Source organism: Micropterus dolomieu, linkage group LG08 (genome assembly GCF_021292245.1).
Source record: "Micropterus dolomieu isolate WLL.071019.BEF.003 ecotype Adirondacks linkage group LG08, ASM2129224v1, whole genome shotgun sequence".
NCBI classification, from domain to species: domain Eukaryota; kingdom Metazoa; phylum Chordata; class Actinopteri; order Centrarchiformes; family Centrarchidae; genus Micropterus; species Micropterus dolomieu.
In genome coordinates, this window is record NC_060157.1 from 24,581,415 (window position 1) to 24,595,105 (window position 13,691).

General features: G+C 38.3%; 1 protein-coding gene across 1 annotated transcript in view; it reads left to right on the forward strand.

The window, feature by feature from the left end:
* The window catches only part of LOC123975261 (keratin, type II cytoskeletal 8-like), a 7,704-nt gene extending 1,648 nt beyond the window's left edge, over positions 1 to 6,056 (forward strand). Inside the window, exons 2-8 of the mRNA XM_046056578.1 lie at positions 1,185 to 1,393; positions 2,109 to 2,169; positions 2,321 to 2,416; positions 4,166 to 4,330; positions 4,583 to 4,708; positions 4,827 to 5,091; positions 5,237 to 6,056. Of these exons, the coding sequence (XP_045912534.1) occupies positions 1,185 to 1,393; positions 2,109 to 2,169; positions 2,321 to 2,416; positions 4,166 to 4,330; positions 4,583 to 4,708; positions 4,827 to 5,091; positions 5,237 to 5,469 (1,155 nt within the window). The 3' untranslated portion in view covers positions 5,470 to 6,056. The remainder of the gene's footprint in view (positions 1 to 1,184; positions 1,394 to 2,108; positions 2,170 to 2,320; positions 2,417 to 4,165; positions 4,331 to 4,582; positions 4,709 to 4,826; positions 5,092 to 5,236) is intronic.
* Positions 6,057 to 13,691: the final 7,635 nt, after the last annotated feature.

Sequence of the window (13,691 nt, forward strand, 5' to 3'; positions counted from 1 at the left end):
CACACACACACACACACAAACATACAGTCAGTACTGAGTGCTATTGTTACCTTAATGACAATACCTTCTTTCACAGTGATGCATTTTAAAGAATCAATTGGGAGTATGATTAGATGTGATTTTGATCATTCAAATCAGCATTTGAGTCCAGCTTTTATGTAATACTCAGCAGTGTATCTGTTCTCTCAGGCCCCAGCAGTGGGTTAATATTTAAACAGGCCAGTAGGTTTCATGTTCTTGTTATTGCCAGCTAACCAACTACAAATCAACTCTCCTTCTCCTGGGACAATGATTAAGTAGCAAAGTACATTTTGCATACTTCAACACAAATTAGAAAACTCCCAGCCTATCACTGTGTTATCTTTGTGTGGCAGTCCATTTGGAGGCACTTTATTATCTTTATTTCCTCCAGTTTAAATTACGGACATAAAAGGTTCTTGGTTAGATCTCACCCATAGAGTTCAATGTATCAGGGAGCAAGGCCCTGTATCTACTTTTACCACCTCGCTTTTACTGTTCACAAATATGCAACCCCCCCCCCCCACCTTTTCATCTTTTATCTTAATTTATTACCTCCTATTCTTTTTTAGGTAATAAATCACTTTCTCCTGCCACCTTGACTTTTCACTCTCTTCTCTTCCCTCATCACATCTACAGTCAAGTAAAAACTACTGACTTTTCTGCATCTGCCTGATGTAACTTTGTGTCACTCCCTTCTCTCTCTATTTGTCTTTCGCTATGAACCTTGCTGTACAAAAACAGGAAGACATGTAGGAAAAGGGTTAACTAGTCTGTTTTCCACCCTTGTGTTGTTCTCCCTACCTCCTGTCAGGATGCACGTACGCCAGACTTTCCTTTGGAAAAGCATGGCCAGTCTAGGAACAGCCAACAGCAGCTTACAAAGCTCCAAATATAGATAAGAACAACAAAGACTGTAGATTATGAATAGGAGGCATGGCGATGTTGATCCTGATGACTGATTATTAGGATTTTAAGCCAGAGAGATGTTTTTATGTCAGGGCAGAACTGACAGTTACATCACACTTTTGAAGGAAATGTTATAATTCATAATTGATGACGGAATGACGGATGAAGGAATACAACATATTTGTTACAGTAAACAGATATGTTTTGATTGATTGCTTTCTAATAATCCTAATTAATAACCCAAATTGTACCCTAAGGTTCGCTTCCTGGAGCAGCAAAACAAAATGCTGGAGACCAAATGGAACCTGCTGCAGGGACAGACCACCACTCGCTCCAACATCGATGCCATGTTCGAGGCCTACATCACAAATCTGCGCAGACAGCTAGACAGCCTGGGCAACGACAAGATGAAGCTGGAGGCTGACCTGCACAACATGCAGGGCCTGGTGGAGGACTTTAAGAACAAGTGAGTGCGGAGGCGAAAATGAGGGCTAAAAATGAACTGTTCAATGCAGCACCAGCTGCATGAGGTTTATCTTGGAATTATCTTTTTCATTTAACATGAAATGGCTGATTTTCAAAATGCATAGAAATGTTATTCATAAATAAAATACAGCTGGATTTCTTTTATATCAGACAGTTCAAGTAAGATCTGTGCTTCAGGACTAACCTTTCAGTACACTGAGTTAATCTTTCTGTGGACTACTCCCTACATCTGTCCATTTTCTTGCGTCATAAAAACTCTGGGGTATTACAACCCTGAGGAAGCATGTTTTAAACACCCATTACATTACATATGACTGGAGGTAAAAATAATTTTTATCAAGTTGCTGTCAGCAAGGTTTTCTACAGCTTTACACAAGTGGACACAAGTGCAAATGAGACACACACGAGTCTCTAACACAAAGGGGTATTATAGTGCCGCACATAATTGTCAGTTGTCCACAGACAAATTGAACATATCATCTAAGTTCAGAGGTGCCCTGAGGAAGAAATATATATGTATGTAATACCTCTTGGTCCTGAGATGACAGACACTGGTTGAGGCAAATGTCCTAAAGGAGTGCAAAAGTAAGGGATAGACTAGTTGCGCCCCCTAGTGTTACATAACAGGAGCATGAGATTGAATTCTTAATGAATATTCATCATCTAACCATGAACTGTGTTTTCATCTCTCTCAGGTATGAAGATGAGATCAACAAACGCACAGAGTGTGAGAATGACTTTGTCCTCATTAAGAAGGTCAGCATTATCACTCAACTTGTCTTTGAGTTGGAAATTTGATATCCTGTTTGTAATTTCTTTCAGCAATTCTTTTGAAGACAATGTCAGGTTTTTGTAATATCTTATTCTAACAAACATCTTTATTGTATTTATATTTTTATGGTTCCAGGATGTCGATGAGGCCTACATGAATAAGGTGGAGCTGGAGGCCAAGCTGGAGAGTTTGACAGATGAGATCAACTTCCTGAGGTCGATCTATGAGGAGGTATGGCTCAAATTCAGCTCAGTAGGGGTGTCCCCGACTCCCCGAAAATTTTAAATAGTTGAATCAGAATAGTCAAGTCTTGCCTATAGTCAGCTGGTCGTCAAATCATATGTGTGTGTGTGTTTGTGTGTGTGTGTGTGTGTGTGTGTGTGTGTGTGCGCGCGTATGTGTGTGTGTGTGTGTGTGTGTGTGTGTGTGAGAAGCTGCAGAGCTGTAGTCTTTATTCATTAGTCAGTGTTACTTACACTGTACATTTACAGCCAAACAGAGTCTTATTGTTGACCATTTCACTCTGCTCTACGCCATTCACTGGTCTTGTGCCGAGCCGTGCATGCCCGCCAAGAATTGTCCATTCCAAGTCATGTTTATAAACGATATAATATTCTTTGTGTGGTTCATTAATGGTGATAAATGATTCGAACTTCGCGCAAGGTGCATTTTTGTGAGTACACCCTCACATTTTTGTAAATATGTATTTAAATCTTTTCATGTGACAACGCTGAAGAAATGACACTTTGCTAAGTAGTGAGTGTACAGCTTGCATAACAGTGTAAATTTGCTGTCCCCTCAAAATAACACAATATAAATAACAAAATAACAAAATAGCCATTAATGTGTCAACTGCTGGCAACAAAAGTGGGTACTTTTTCTTTTGTGAAATACTGTATATCATAATAGGCTGTGCACTGCATGCACAGTTATTAGGTGAGTAAGTATTCTGATTAAATTATTATTTATATGGTCATAGACCAGTACCAGTATGGGCAGTTATTATTAAGGATTAGATAGTTGGACATTTTTGGGTGGCAGATGGACTGAAACTCAACTCCCAAACTTACTGATGGTTTCTGGAAGATACTTTCTTCAAGCAGTGGTACAGGAAGAAGTTCTCAGCATTCAAGAAGGTCATGATATTTATGCAGGTCAATGCTCCATCACATGCATCAAAGTAATCCACTGCTTTACTATCCAGCAAGGGCCTCAATGATGCCAAAATAATGTCATGGCCTCATTCCTCACCTGACTTTAATTCTTTTGAGAATTTGTGGGCAATTCTCAAACATGAGATTTACAGTCAGGGAAGACAAAACACATCTTTGAACAGCATTTGAGAGGCTGTGGTTGCTGCTTCCACAAAAGTTGATCGTGAACAAATCAAACAACTGACAGACTCCTCTGTATGGAAGGCTCGTGATAGTTATTATAAAGAGGGCTGGCTGTATTATATTTTTGAAAGGCCAAAATTTAGGCCAATATATTTAATTGTCATTTTGTGTTGTTACAGTGACTCTAAAAAACAAGAATAAACGAGTCATTAGATATTTGATTTGTGTAATTTAGTTTGTAAAATCCGACATTGAGCAGCCTCATATAGCCAAAATGGCACGATCCTAGATTCATAATCTGCAAAGATTCAACGGTGAGATTGGCAGTCGAATCAGGCTCCTTCTATCGAAGCATCAATCTCAACTCTCATCTTATCTTAACTATTTTAGGTCACCCCTACAGCTCATTTTTTTCATACTTCCTCTCCTAGTTTTAAAACTGCCAACCTCCAAAATACAATTTGGGATTTTCCTATCCAGTCATATACTTATGATGCTTGTGGTGTCATTGTGGAACAGGTTTCTCTTTTGATACATTAAGGTTTTTCTCAACATCTGTTCCCCTTGACTCATCTCTTATGTCACCCCTGGAAGTACATTACCTGCGTGGGTTTCCTCACTGTTTGTTTTTGTGCTTCTTAAGGAACTGCGTGAGCTCCAGGGACAGATCAAGGACACTTCAGTCATTGTGGAGATGGACAACAGCCGCAACCTAGACATGGACTCCATTGTGGCTGAAGTCAAGGCTCAGTATGAGGACATTGCCAACCGTAGCCGTGCTGAGGCAGAGACATGGTACAAGTCAAAGGTAATGGAGAACTCCTTTAAGATTTTTCTTATGTTAAGGTTACTGTCATTTGAATATGCTTCCACTATTTTCTTACATTTAGAAAGGTAAATATGGTGTGTGCTGCAAACCCTATTTGCCATATGTATAGGTTAAATTAATATTTGAAAAAGTAAAAACATTTTTCACCTCAGTAAAAACACCGATCACTTCATGAGTTCTCACCAATAGAGTTTGTAATGTTGTGTTCTATAATTATTGATATTTATTTAGTATGAGGAGATGCAGACATCCGCCAGCAGATACGGAGATGACCTGAGGTCAACCAAGACAGAGATTGCAGATCTCAATCGCATGATCCAGAGACTGACATCAGAGATTGATGCCGTCAAGGGACAGGTACGGGAAAGTGTTTTGGCAAAATGGTATGGGATTTGGGGCAATCATATATAGTTTTATTGACATTTAACAATCAGAAGAGTTGACAAAGCCTTTTTTTTTAATAATCTTCTCCCAGCGTGCCAACCTGGAGGCCCAGATCGCTGAGGCTGAGGAGCGTGGTGAGATGGCAGTGAAAGATGCCAAGGCCCGCATTAGAGACCTGGAAGATGCCCTACAGAGAGCCAAACAAGACATGGCCCGCCAGATCAGAGAATACCAGGACCTGATGAATGTCAAGCTGGCTCTGGACATTGAGATCGCCACCTACAGGAAACTTCTGGAGGGAGAGGAGGACAGGCTGGCGAATGGCATCAAGGCTATCAACATCTCCCAACAGAGCAGTAAGTCATCTTCATCTACCTAACCTTCATTGTCTTTGTATTGACAGTCATAGCAAAAGGTCTTCATTGATTGGAGATTGCACACTTTTCCAGGTTTTGTTTTTTCATACCTCTCTCTTGTCTCTCTTCACCTTTCTCTTAACAGCAAGCTACAGCGGTTACCCCATGGATACCATGAAGAGCAGCTACTCAGCTGGTTATTCCAGTGGTTTTAGTGGCGGATATGGCAGCGGATACGGCAGCAAATTGGGTGGCTTCAGCAGCGGCAGCGGCGGAGGCTACAGCACCACCCAAACCAAGAAGAACGTTGTTATCAAGATGATTGAGACCAAGGATGGTAGAGTGGTGTCTGAGTCCTCTGAGGTCATTGAGGATTGAGCTCTATAGTTTAAAGGTGTAGCTACCTGTCTGCTATGATCTCCTCTGGTAGTTTTATATGAACAGTTCACCCCCAACTATTAAAATAAACAGGTCGGAAGTAAAGTGCTTACCAGCCATTTTCCAATAGAGTATAACATTTTTTTCATTAAGCAATAAATTATCCTAACACTACCAAAGATCTGAAAGGGACCAAAAAATGTATTTTTTTACATCAGATATCTGACTATGTGTCCTAAAGTAGTAGTTAAGTGAGATAAAAACTGGGCAAATTGCACATATGAAAAAAAAAGATATTTATAACACTCCCTTGAAAGCTATGCAACAGCTTTCCCATACACAAAAGACTGTCCTTCAAAATGGTGTTGTATCAAATGGACAGTGGTGTTTTCAGAGGAATGTGATTGTACCGAAACAGTGCTTCAGCGTAACTTCTTAAAATTGCCTGCTACAGTAGGTAGTGCATGTCTTCCCTGTGTGTGTACTGTAACTGAAACGGTTTGATCCTTTAACAGGCTGCCCACATCATCCTGTTTTCCCGAGGTGCGTTTTTGCTACCAAATAAAAATGTGTTTACTGAAAAAAAACGATGTGTTTGTTTTAATTTTTGATGATGACTCAAAGAGAAAGAAAGAAATGTAGTAGCAATAAATTAACTATGAATTTGTTATGGCAGCTGTGTGGATCCAAGAGCAGACACAAGGCTGGACCTTACCGTTTGTTACCACTGTGGGTTAACAGATGATCTGGCGCAGACTGGAAAATGAGCTGGAGTTTTATTGGAGAGGTTGATTGCAGGGATGAGCTTCAGATGTGGAACGCTGCAGGAGATCAGCTGGAGCGCCCCGCCTACGACCACACACATCAACGCACTAGCCTCACAACCGCAGACCACGTGTTACCACACCAGCCCACCAGGTTGGATGTACTGCCAAATTCTCTGAAACCCCATTGGAGACGCCTTATGGTAGAGAAATGAACAGGGCAACAGTTCTAGTGAACATTCCTGCAGTCAGCATACCAATTGCACGCTCCCTCAAAACTTGCAACATCTGTGGCATTGTGCTGTGTGATGGAACTGCACACTTTTATTGTGACCAGCCTAAGGCATTTCTGTGCAATACCCATGCTGTCTGATCAGCATCTTGATACGCCACACCTGTGAGGTGGATGGATTATCTCGGCAAAGGAGAAGTGCTCACTTACAGATTTCCACAGATTTGTGAACAACATTATAGAGAAACAGGCCTTTTGTGTACATAGAGAAAGTCTTTGAGTTCAGCTCATCATGAATGGGGGCAAAAACAAAAGTGTTGCGTTTATAATTTTGTTCAGTGTAGTTGTATGTTTCCCTTTTGATATACTGTAAAACTTAGCCGTGATTTTCAACCTGGGCGTGAAAGAATGGAAAGAAGGCTTTTATTTGCTAAAACCCTGACCCTTGACCCTGCCTTTATTTGGGAGAGGCATCCATATGGGAGAAGCCTTTAATTCACCTCGCACAAAACTGAAATAGGCTACTATGAAACATTATTGTTTATTTCAAATAGAATATTACTTGTTTAAAAATTATCCAATAATATCATATACATGTCATTCATTTGATCTAGCTCCGACAGACCAGGTCTAACTGGACCTTTTATATAGGTCTACAGTCTATGGTCTGGATGGCTTAGGCAATGAGCTTTTATTTTGAAGGCAGCAACGTAACAAAAAAAACATGGTACAAGATGAGAGAAGTGTGGCAGAAGTTAGACAGAGACAGACAGAGAGCGTTGGACTTCACATGACAGAATTCACAACGTGGATTAATTTTTATGAAAATCTGTTTTGAGTCTTTTGATCGGTGGACCCTTACAGAGTAAAGCAATATAAATGATGAAGGAACGGACACATTCCACGCATTCCACACTCATGTCTGGGGTGGGTGGTGTGTCCTTAGGCACTGGATCCATTGTCTCCTCTCCTCACTGGGGCCTCCTTCACCAGGGCTGGGGTGTCCCATTCTCACTAACTTATGCACACACAAACACACACACAAACAAATTTAGGTTGTCCATGGTTGTCAACAGGTAGTTGCGTTATTCTTTCTGCATGCCAATAAGTTATTTATTTAATTAATTGTTATTATTTCTCTTCTCATGGCTATGCTGAGTTTATTTATTTTGCTTGACTTTTTTTCCTCTTCATTCGCCCGCAGTTGTTTTCTTATGTCTGCTGTTTACCGTTTTTTTTCAGTTGCTAACCTGCACTGGTCAAAATGAAGTCACATTATCAAAACTCTTTACACAGTCAGCCAAACAGAAGTGTATGTGGACCAAACTGTAAATTGTTTTTCATTGTTTTCAAACAAATTGCATTCAATAACCGCTTTCAAAAATCCTGGACTCTTTTCTCTTTAGTACTTCACCACCTGCAAAACACTATATATCTGCAGCACATTTTTGAAATGCTAACACACTTTGTCAAAAACAAATATGTAACAAGAATGAATCAGAAATGCATTCAGTAATTTACTGGTGAAAAAAAGAAGTTCCTGAAATTTCAGTGCTGCAATACAGTTTTTCTCAGTTGTGTAAACAGTAAAACTGGTACCTGAGAAACAATGACCACAGCCTATAATTCATGCACCATGTAAAACTGTAACAGGAGGGCAGCCATTTTGAATATACACTGAAGAGCACATGTAGGAGCCTGACAGTTCTCTCAATCAACAAGCTTGTTCTGCTGTCTTCATGTGGTATTGCCAGTAAGTACGGTTTATTTAGGAACCTGTGGAATAAATAGAAAGTTAAGTTCAATTCAATTTTATTTATATTGCACCAAAATCACAAAAATAGTTATGTCATAGCACTTTTCTTAAAAGAGCAGATCTAGACCGTACTCTGTGATATTATTTACAGAGACCCAACAATTCCCACCAAGAGCAAGCACTAGGCGACAGAGCACCAGAACAAGGTCGAGGATGTGGTTAAAACGGTAAGTCGGTTAATGAACAATAATAACTTTATCCGTTTTAAGGACTAAAGTTGACAAAAACTCTGCAAATTCAGATAAGTTTTCAGAGTATGGACCAGTTCCTCGGTACACTATAAAAAATAGAATTGGAGGCAGTGATTTTCAAAGAATGTGAAGGAAGGAAGTGAAAGAATAAGAACAAGGTTTTCAAATGAGTTATAATTTAGTTATAATGAGTTATAATTTAGTTAGGCTTGAGTCGAAGTTAGCTGCAAACTCCACCTCCTCAGCCTGTGCCTCGAGCAATGTGAGTATTAATATGACTGGGAGGGGTGGATTCATTTAGGCTAACATATTCTCCATCACCCAAAATAAATCATAATCTGATGTTAATTCATTTACTAGTACCTTTAGAGGAGAGAGATCTGATGTCCACATTTAATTCTCCAGTTCTTTTGCATTATTGCACTTGTGGATTTTAATTTTCATGAAGTTATTATGCACCGCTATTCTTCTGTTTACCTTTGATTTAAATCATTTCAATGGTCGGGGGGCAGACACCGTCACTATAGGGTTTATTCACGCTATATTTGGTTAGTGCATGTTGATGTACTTACCTGAACTAACAAGCAAGCATACCTATCTAAGAAAATATATTTAGCATCATTATTTTAACAACAATCATGTAATATTTACCCCTGTTACTTTGTGTTTATTTCAGTTTTACCTTTTCTGGAATAAATTCTGCCCAGTAGCCTACAACACTTAGTCTTCATTGGAAAAGATGGAGAAATGAGTTTAGCTTGCTGTTTCATTTAGCTGAGAACAGTTCAGTGTGTGAGACATTTTGGATGCGTAGAAGAACACAGAACATGCCGATCCTGTCGCTGTGTCTGGAGATTTTAATAATAAATTAAGTTAGGCTGCTGTGCCTCCTGCGTATATGCGCACAGCATCTCTCTTACCATAATGCACCCCTAAAATAACAAAAAACAAGAGAAATACTGCCCCGTTAAATTTAGACCTGTACAGCACAATGGCTTTCTGCTGCCTCAAGATAGCAATGTGCCAACAATTTGCCTGACCACACCTCTTTTTAAGACCAACACTCCCATAGGTGCATAGATAGGTGCAAGTACATTTACTATTTAAACAATGCGGGTGCTTGGTGTGAAAATGACAACTGCGTTGGTTGGAAACTAGCTATGACACTTGCTCTGCGCTTTGTGCCGGGTGCATGATAGGGCCTTGAATCTTCTTCTGATGACATGCTGTCTTGCAATGTGTCTACATCATCTTCTGATGGAGACAAAGTTGACAATTTTCTATTTTTTTATGTCTTATGTAAAGAGCCAAACCAATAAATAAGTGATCTTACAAGTATTGCTAGATGCTAGCTGTTAAATATATAATATCTTTGATATATATAAATATATTAAAAACGTGAGAGAAGGAAATGTAGATTTTTTTTTTTAAAAACAGCTTAAAGACAAATAACAGTGATCAAATTTTAATCCTCAGATGACACCACTGCACATGTGCTTTCAGAGCTAAGCTAGCTTGTTGTGCTAAATATCACAACCACTTCACATTATGCTAAACTGCAAATTGTAAATCAGTTCAGTACAAAGTTGTACTTTGATTTAAAGGTTGCGATATGTAGCATGATAACATAGCAAAGCCCTTATTATAAGCAGAACTGCTCCTGTTCTGAGTGAGATAGAGTGGCTCACGGTTGGTTTTACCTTGCACATAAGACTTGCTTACAATATAAAACTATAGAAAATATCCTTTTAAAGTATAATCCAGCCTTTTTGTTTTTGTAAAGTTTGTAAATGTTGTAGGTACACCAGGTCAGTAGAAAACAGAAATGATAATGGTATTCAGCCCATAGGCGTTGCTAGACCCTTTTTACTGGGGCATGTGCTCCAGAGTCCATGTGCTGTGGCCCAGTAAAATTGTCAAGACCCTTTAGCGTCGTTTTGGACGTGTAGGGCTCCGCAGTCAAGTTTATTTTCAAAGCTAGTGCACTGAAAATATTAAATACTAAAGCACAAATAACTTCAAATTAAATTAATGTGAAATTACTAGCAAACCTTTTATATATATATATATATATATATATATATATATATATATATATATATATATATATATATACACGTTTGAGACTGAATTTGTAGCAAACTTGAATAGAGTTGAAATCCAGCTGGAAATTCATCATTGGCAATAACAGATGGAATTTTTATCAAAGTTAGAATATGTTGGTGAATTCACTAAAATTCTGATATCTCACCTTTCTGAGTTTGGTATTATTTAAATCCAAGAAACATTGAATATTTGATTGATTGATTATTTCGCTCCTGGGTATAATGTCCCAACAATATAGGAAGAGTTTTCTTTAGCAATTTACAAGTCTCTGTTGTCTCTTGGAAATAACTTTAAACAAGGGAGGTCAGACATCAGTTGAAAAACATTTATCCTTTGAAAACAGATCATCAATTTTTACCTGAATGATTACCTGAATTTTACAAAACGATCATATTTCTGAAATTGCCTTCTATTAACTCTGGTACATCTATGCAACTCAGTCCTTTGTATTATTTTGTCTTGTAATGTTCCATTTTTCAGGTTGGGGTCTCACTTAACCAATAACCAATAATAGGTTGGATTTCCATGATTTAAATGATTAAAGTTATGTGAGACAACATTTGATACTTGGAAAAGTTAACTGCATGGGGGAAAAAAATAAAAAATCTGACCGTTCCTGGGGGATCATCATTAATCATAAATTTATGTCATCACAATATTAATTGTCACATTTTTCAAGTATATTGCACTGTTTGTATGTTTAATAAAATCATTGAAATTAAGAAAGCAGACTATGTATTCTTTGCCTCTTGCTGTTGCAAGGGACTTTGCGGAATAAGATCTGATATCTGACAGTGATGAGGATGGAGGAGTTGTTCCCTAAAAGATTCACTACGAACTTAGACTGAAGTACCAGCAAATTCAAAGAAAGCAGCAGGATCTCAAACAAGAGCTGGACCAAAAAGAAAACGTGAGTATATTTGTGGCACAGTGAAACAACATAGGAAGTTTACAATAAAGACAAATCTAATCAATTGTCTTATCTGGTATCTGATGTATTAATGGTGGCATATTTCATGTGGTTCCTAATTATTTTGTACCCGTCTCCTGAGTTATGTCTTTTAACAATGAGATCTCTCTGATGATTTGAAAGCTCTCTGCGGACCATGACTTTTGTTCGGAGATGCAACTAAGAAAATAGGAAAATCCTACTAGAATAGCTGAACTTTATTTGTGATTAATCAGAGTCACTTTAAATGATGGCAGGTGTAATGACTTCTAGTTAACCTGAGTTTGAATGTGAATTCTGAACACAGCCACATCCCCAGTTATAAGAGGGTGTGCACACTTACACAACCAGGTTATTGTAAGGTTTTTATTTTTCATTTTTCCCCCTCGAAGATTTCAGTTTGTTTTTCAATTGAATTGTTCACATTATAGGTCACATTAAAGGTGGAAAAAGTTCGGACATGATTTATCTTTATCTCATTATTTTACATCATAAGAACCTGGCATTTTAACAGGGTTGTTCAGACTTTTTCTATCCGCTGTAGGTTTTATAACAGAGTCTTAGATTTTCTGTCAGAAAGAAGATTTAGAGTTAAAGTGGGATCAGACGCATCTGAGGAATTTGAAACTGTTAATGGAATTTCACAAGGCAGTGTTATCAGTCCGGTTTTATTTGATGTTATGATTAATGATATTTTTATGAATCTAGACAGAAAGATTGGGTCAGCTCTGTATGCAAATGATGGGGCCATCTGGACAAGAGAATGAGATCCCAAACGGGTGATAAGTAAAATCAAGGAAGCAATAGGAAAGGTACAACAATGGTTGTATAGTTGGGGCTTTAAGCTTTCTCCAATTAAGTTTTGCCATATGATATTTACCAGGAAGAAAGGGATAGATAAACAGAACCTACAGTTATATGGCCACAATATGGAAACAGTAGATCATTTTAAATATCTGGGTATGTGGTTAGACCAAAAGGGAACATGGAAAATACACGTTGAAAAGGTGGAATCAAAATGCAAGAAAGTCATAAGAGAGCAGTAGTGGGGAAAGACTGGGGAGCAAATAAACAATCATGAACGTATATTTATAGGGCTCTAATGAGGTCAACAATAGCTTATGGATGCTATGGAGCTATATGGAGCAACAGCTAAAACACTTTTATTGAAGTTGGATAGAGTTTGTAACAAAGCATTGAGGATTTGTGCTGGTGTAATGAGATCAACACCAATTTAAGCAATCCAGGTTGAGTTAGGAGAAGTGCCCTCAGTCCTGAGAAGAGAGAAACTCATGCTGACATACTGGAGCCGCTTACGTGGATGTGGTAATGAAAACCATGCAAAGAGTGTTATTCAGGAATGTTTGGAGTATGGTTCTTTTAAAGGTAATGGCTTTGGCTGGGTAACAAAGACTAAATCAGAGGAATATAGATTAATTAATGCCTGGTTTAACTCCCCTATACCTATTAGTAATATCCCTATTTGGTTATTTCCAAAAACTGAGATAAACTTAAATATATTGGGACTAAAGAGCGAATGGGAAGAGAGTGAGAAAGGACATCTGGCAAGGAGCAAATATTACAATTACTTAGGTATATATACAGACGGATCTAAAGATGAAGAGGACAAGGTAGGAATAGGAATATATATAGCAACAGTGAATGTAAGCATTGGGAAAAGATTACCTGATCAGGCTTCAGTGTACACGGCAGAGATGATGGCGATTATTGTAGGACTGCAGCAGGTTGAGGAAGTAAAACCAGACAGAGTGGTGTGTTGTGTTGATTCTCTAGCAGCCCTTTATACTATTCAAAATATGAAATCTAATAGAGAAGATCTAATGCTAGAAATCCAACAAAGTTTAGTTAGATTACAGACACTACGGATAGATGTGAGATTCTGCTGGGTACCTGCCCACGTAGGTATAAAAGGGAATGAGAGAGCAGACAAAATAGCTCAAAAATCAACCAGGACGAACAATGTCATAAATATACCCCTTGGGAAAGGAGAAGATAAGGCCATAATTAAAAAAAAAAATGAAGAAAGGATGGGGGGGGGTAAAAGTGGAAGGAAATATTACAGCTTGCAAAAATATAATTGGATATATAATAGGAAGTAGAAGGGTTTTTTATGGGCGTTTTTTTTTTCTTCTTTTCTACCTTT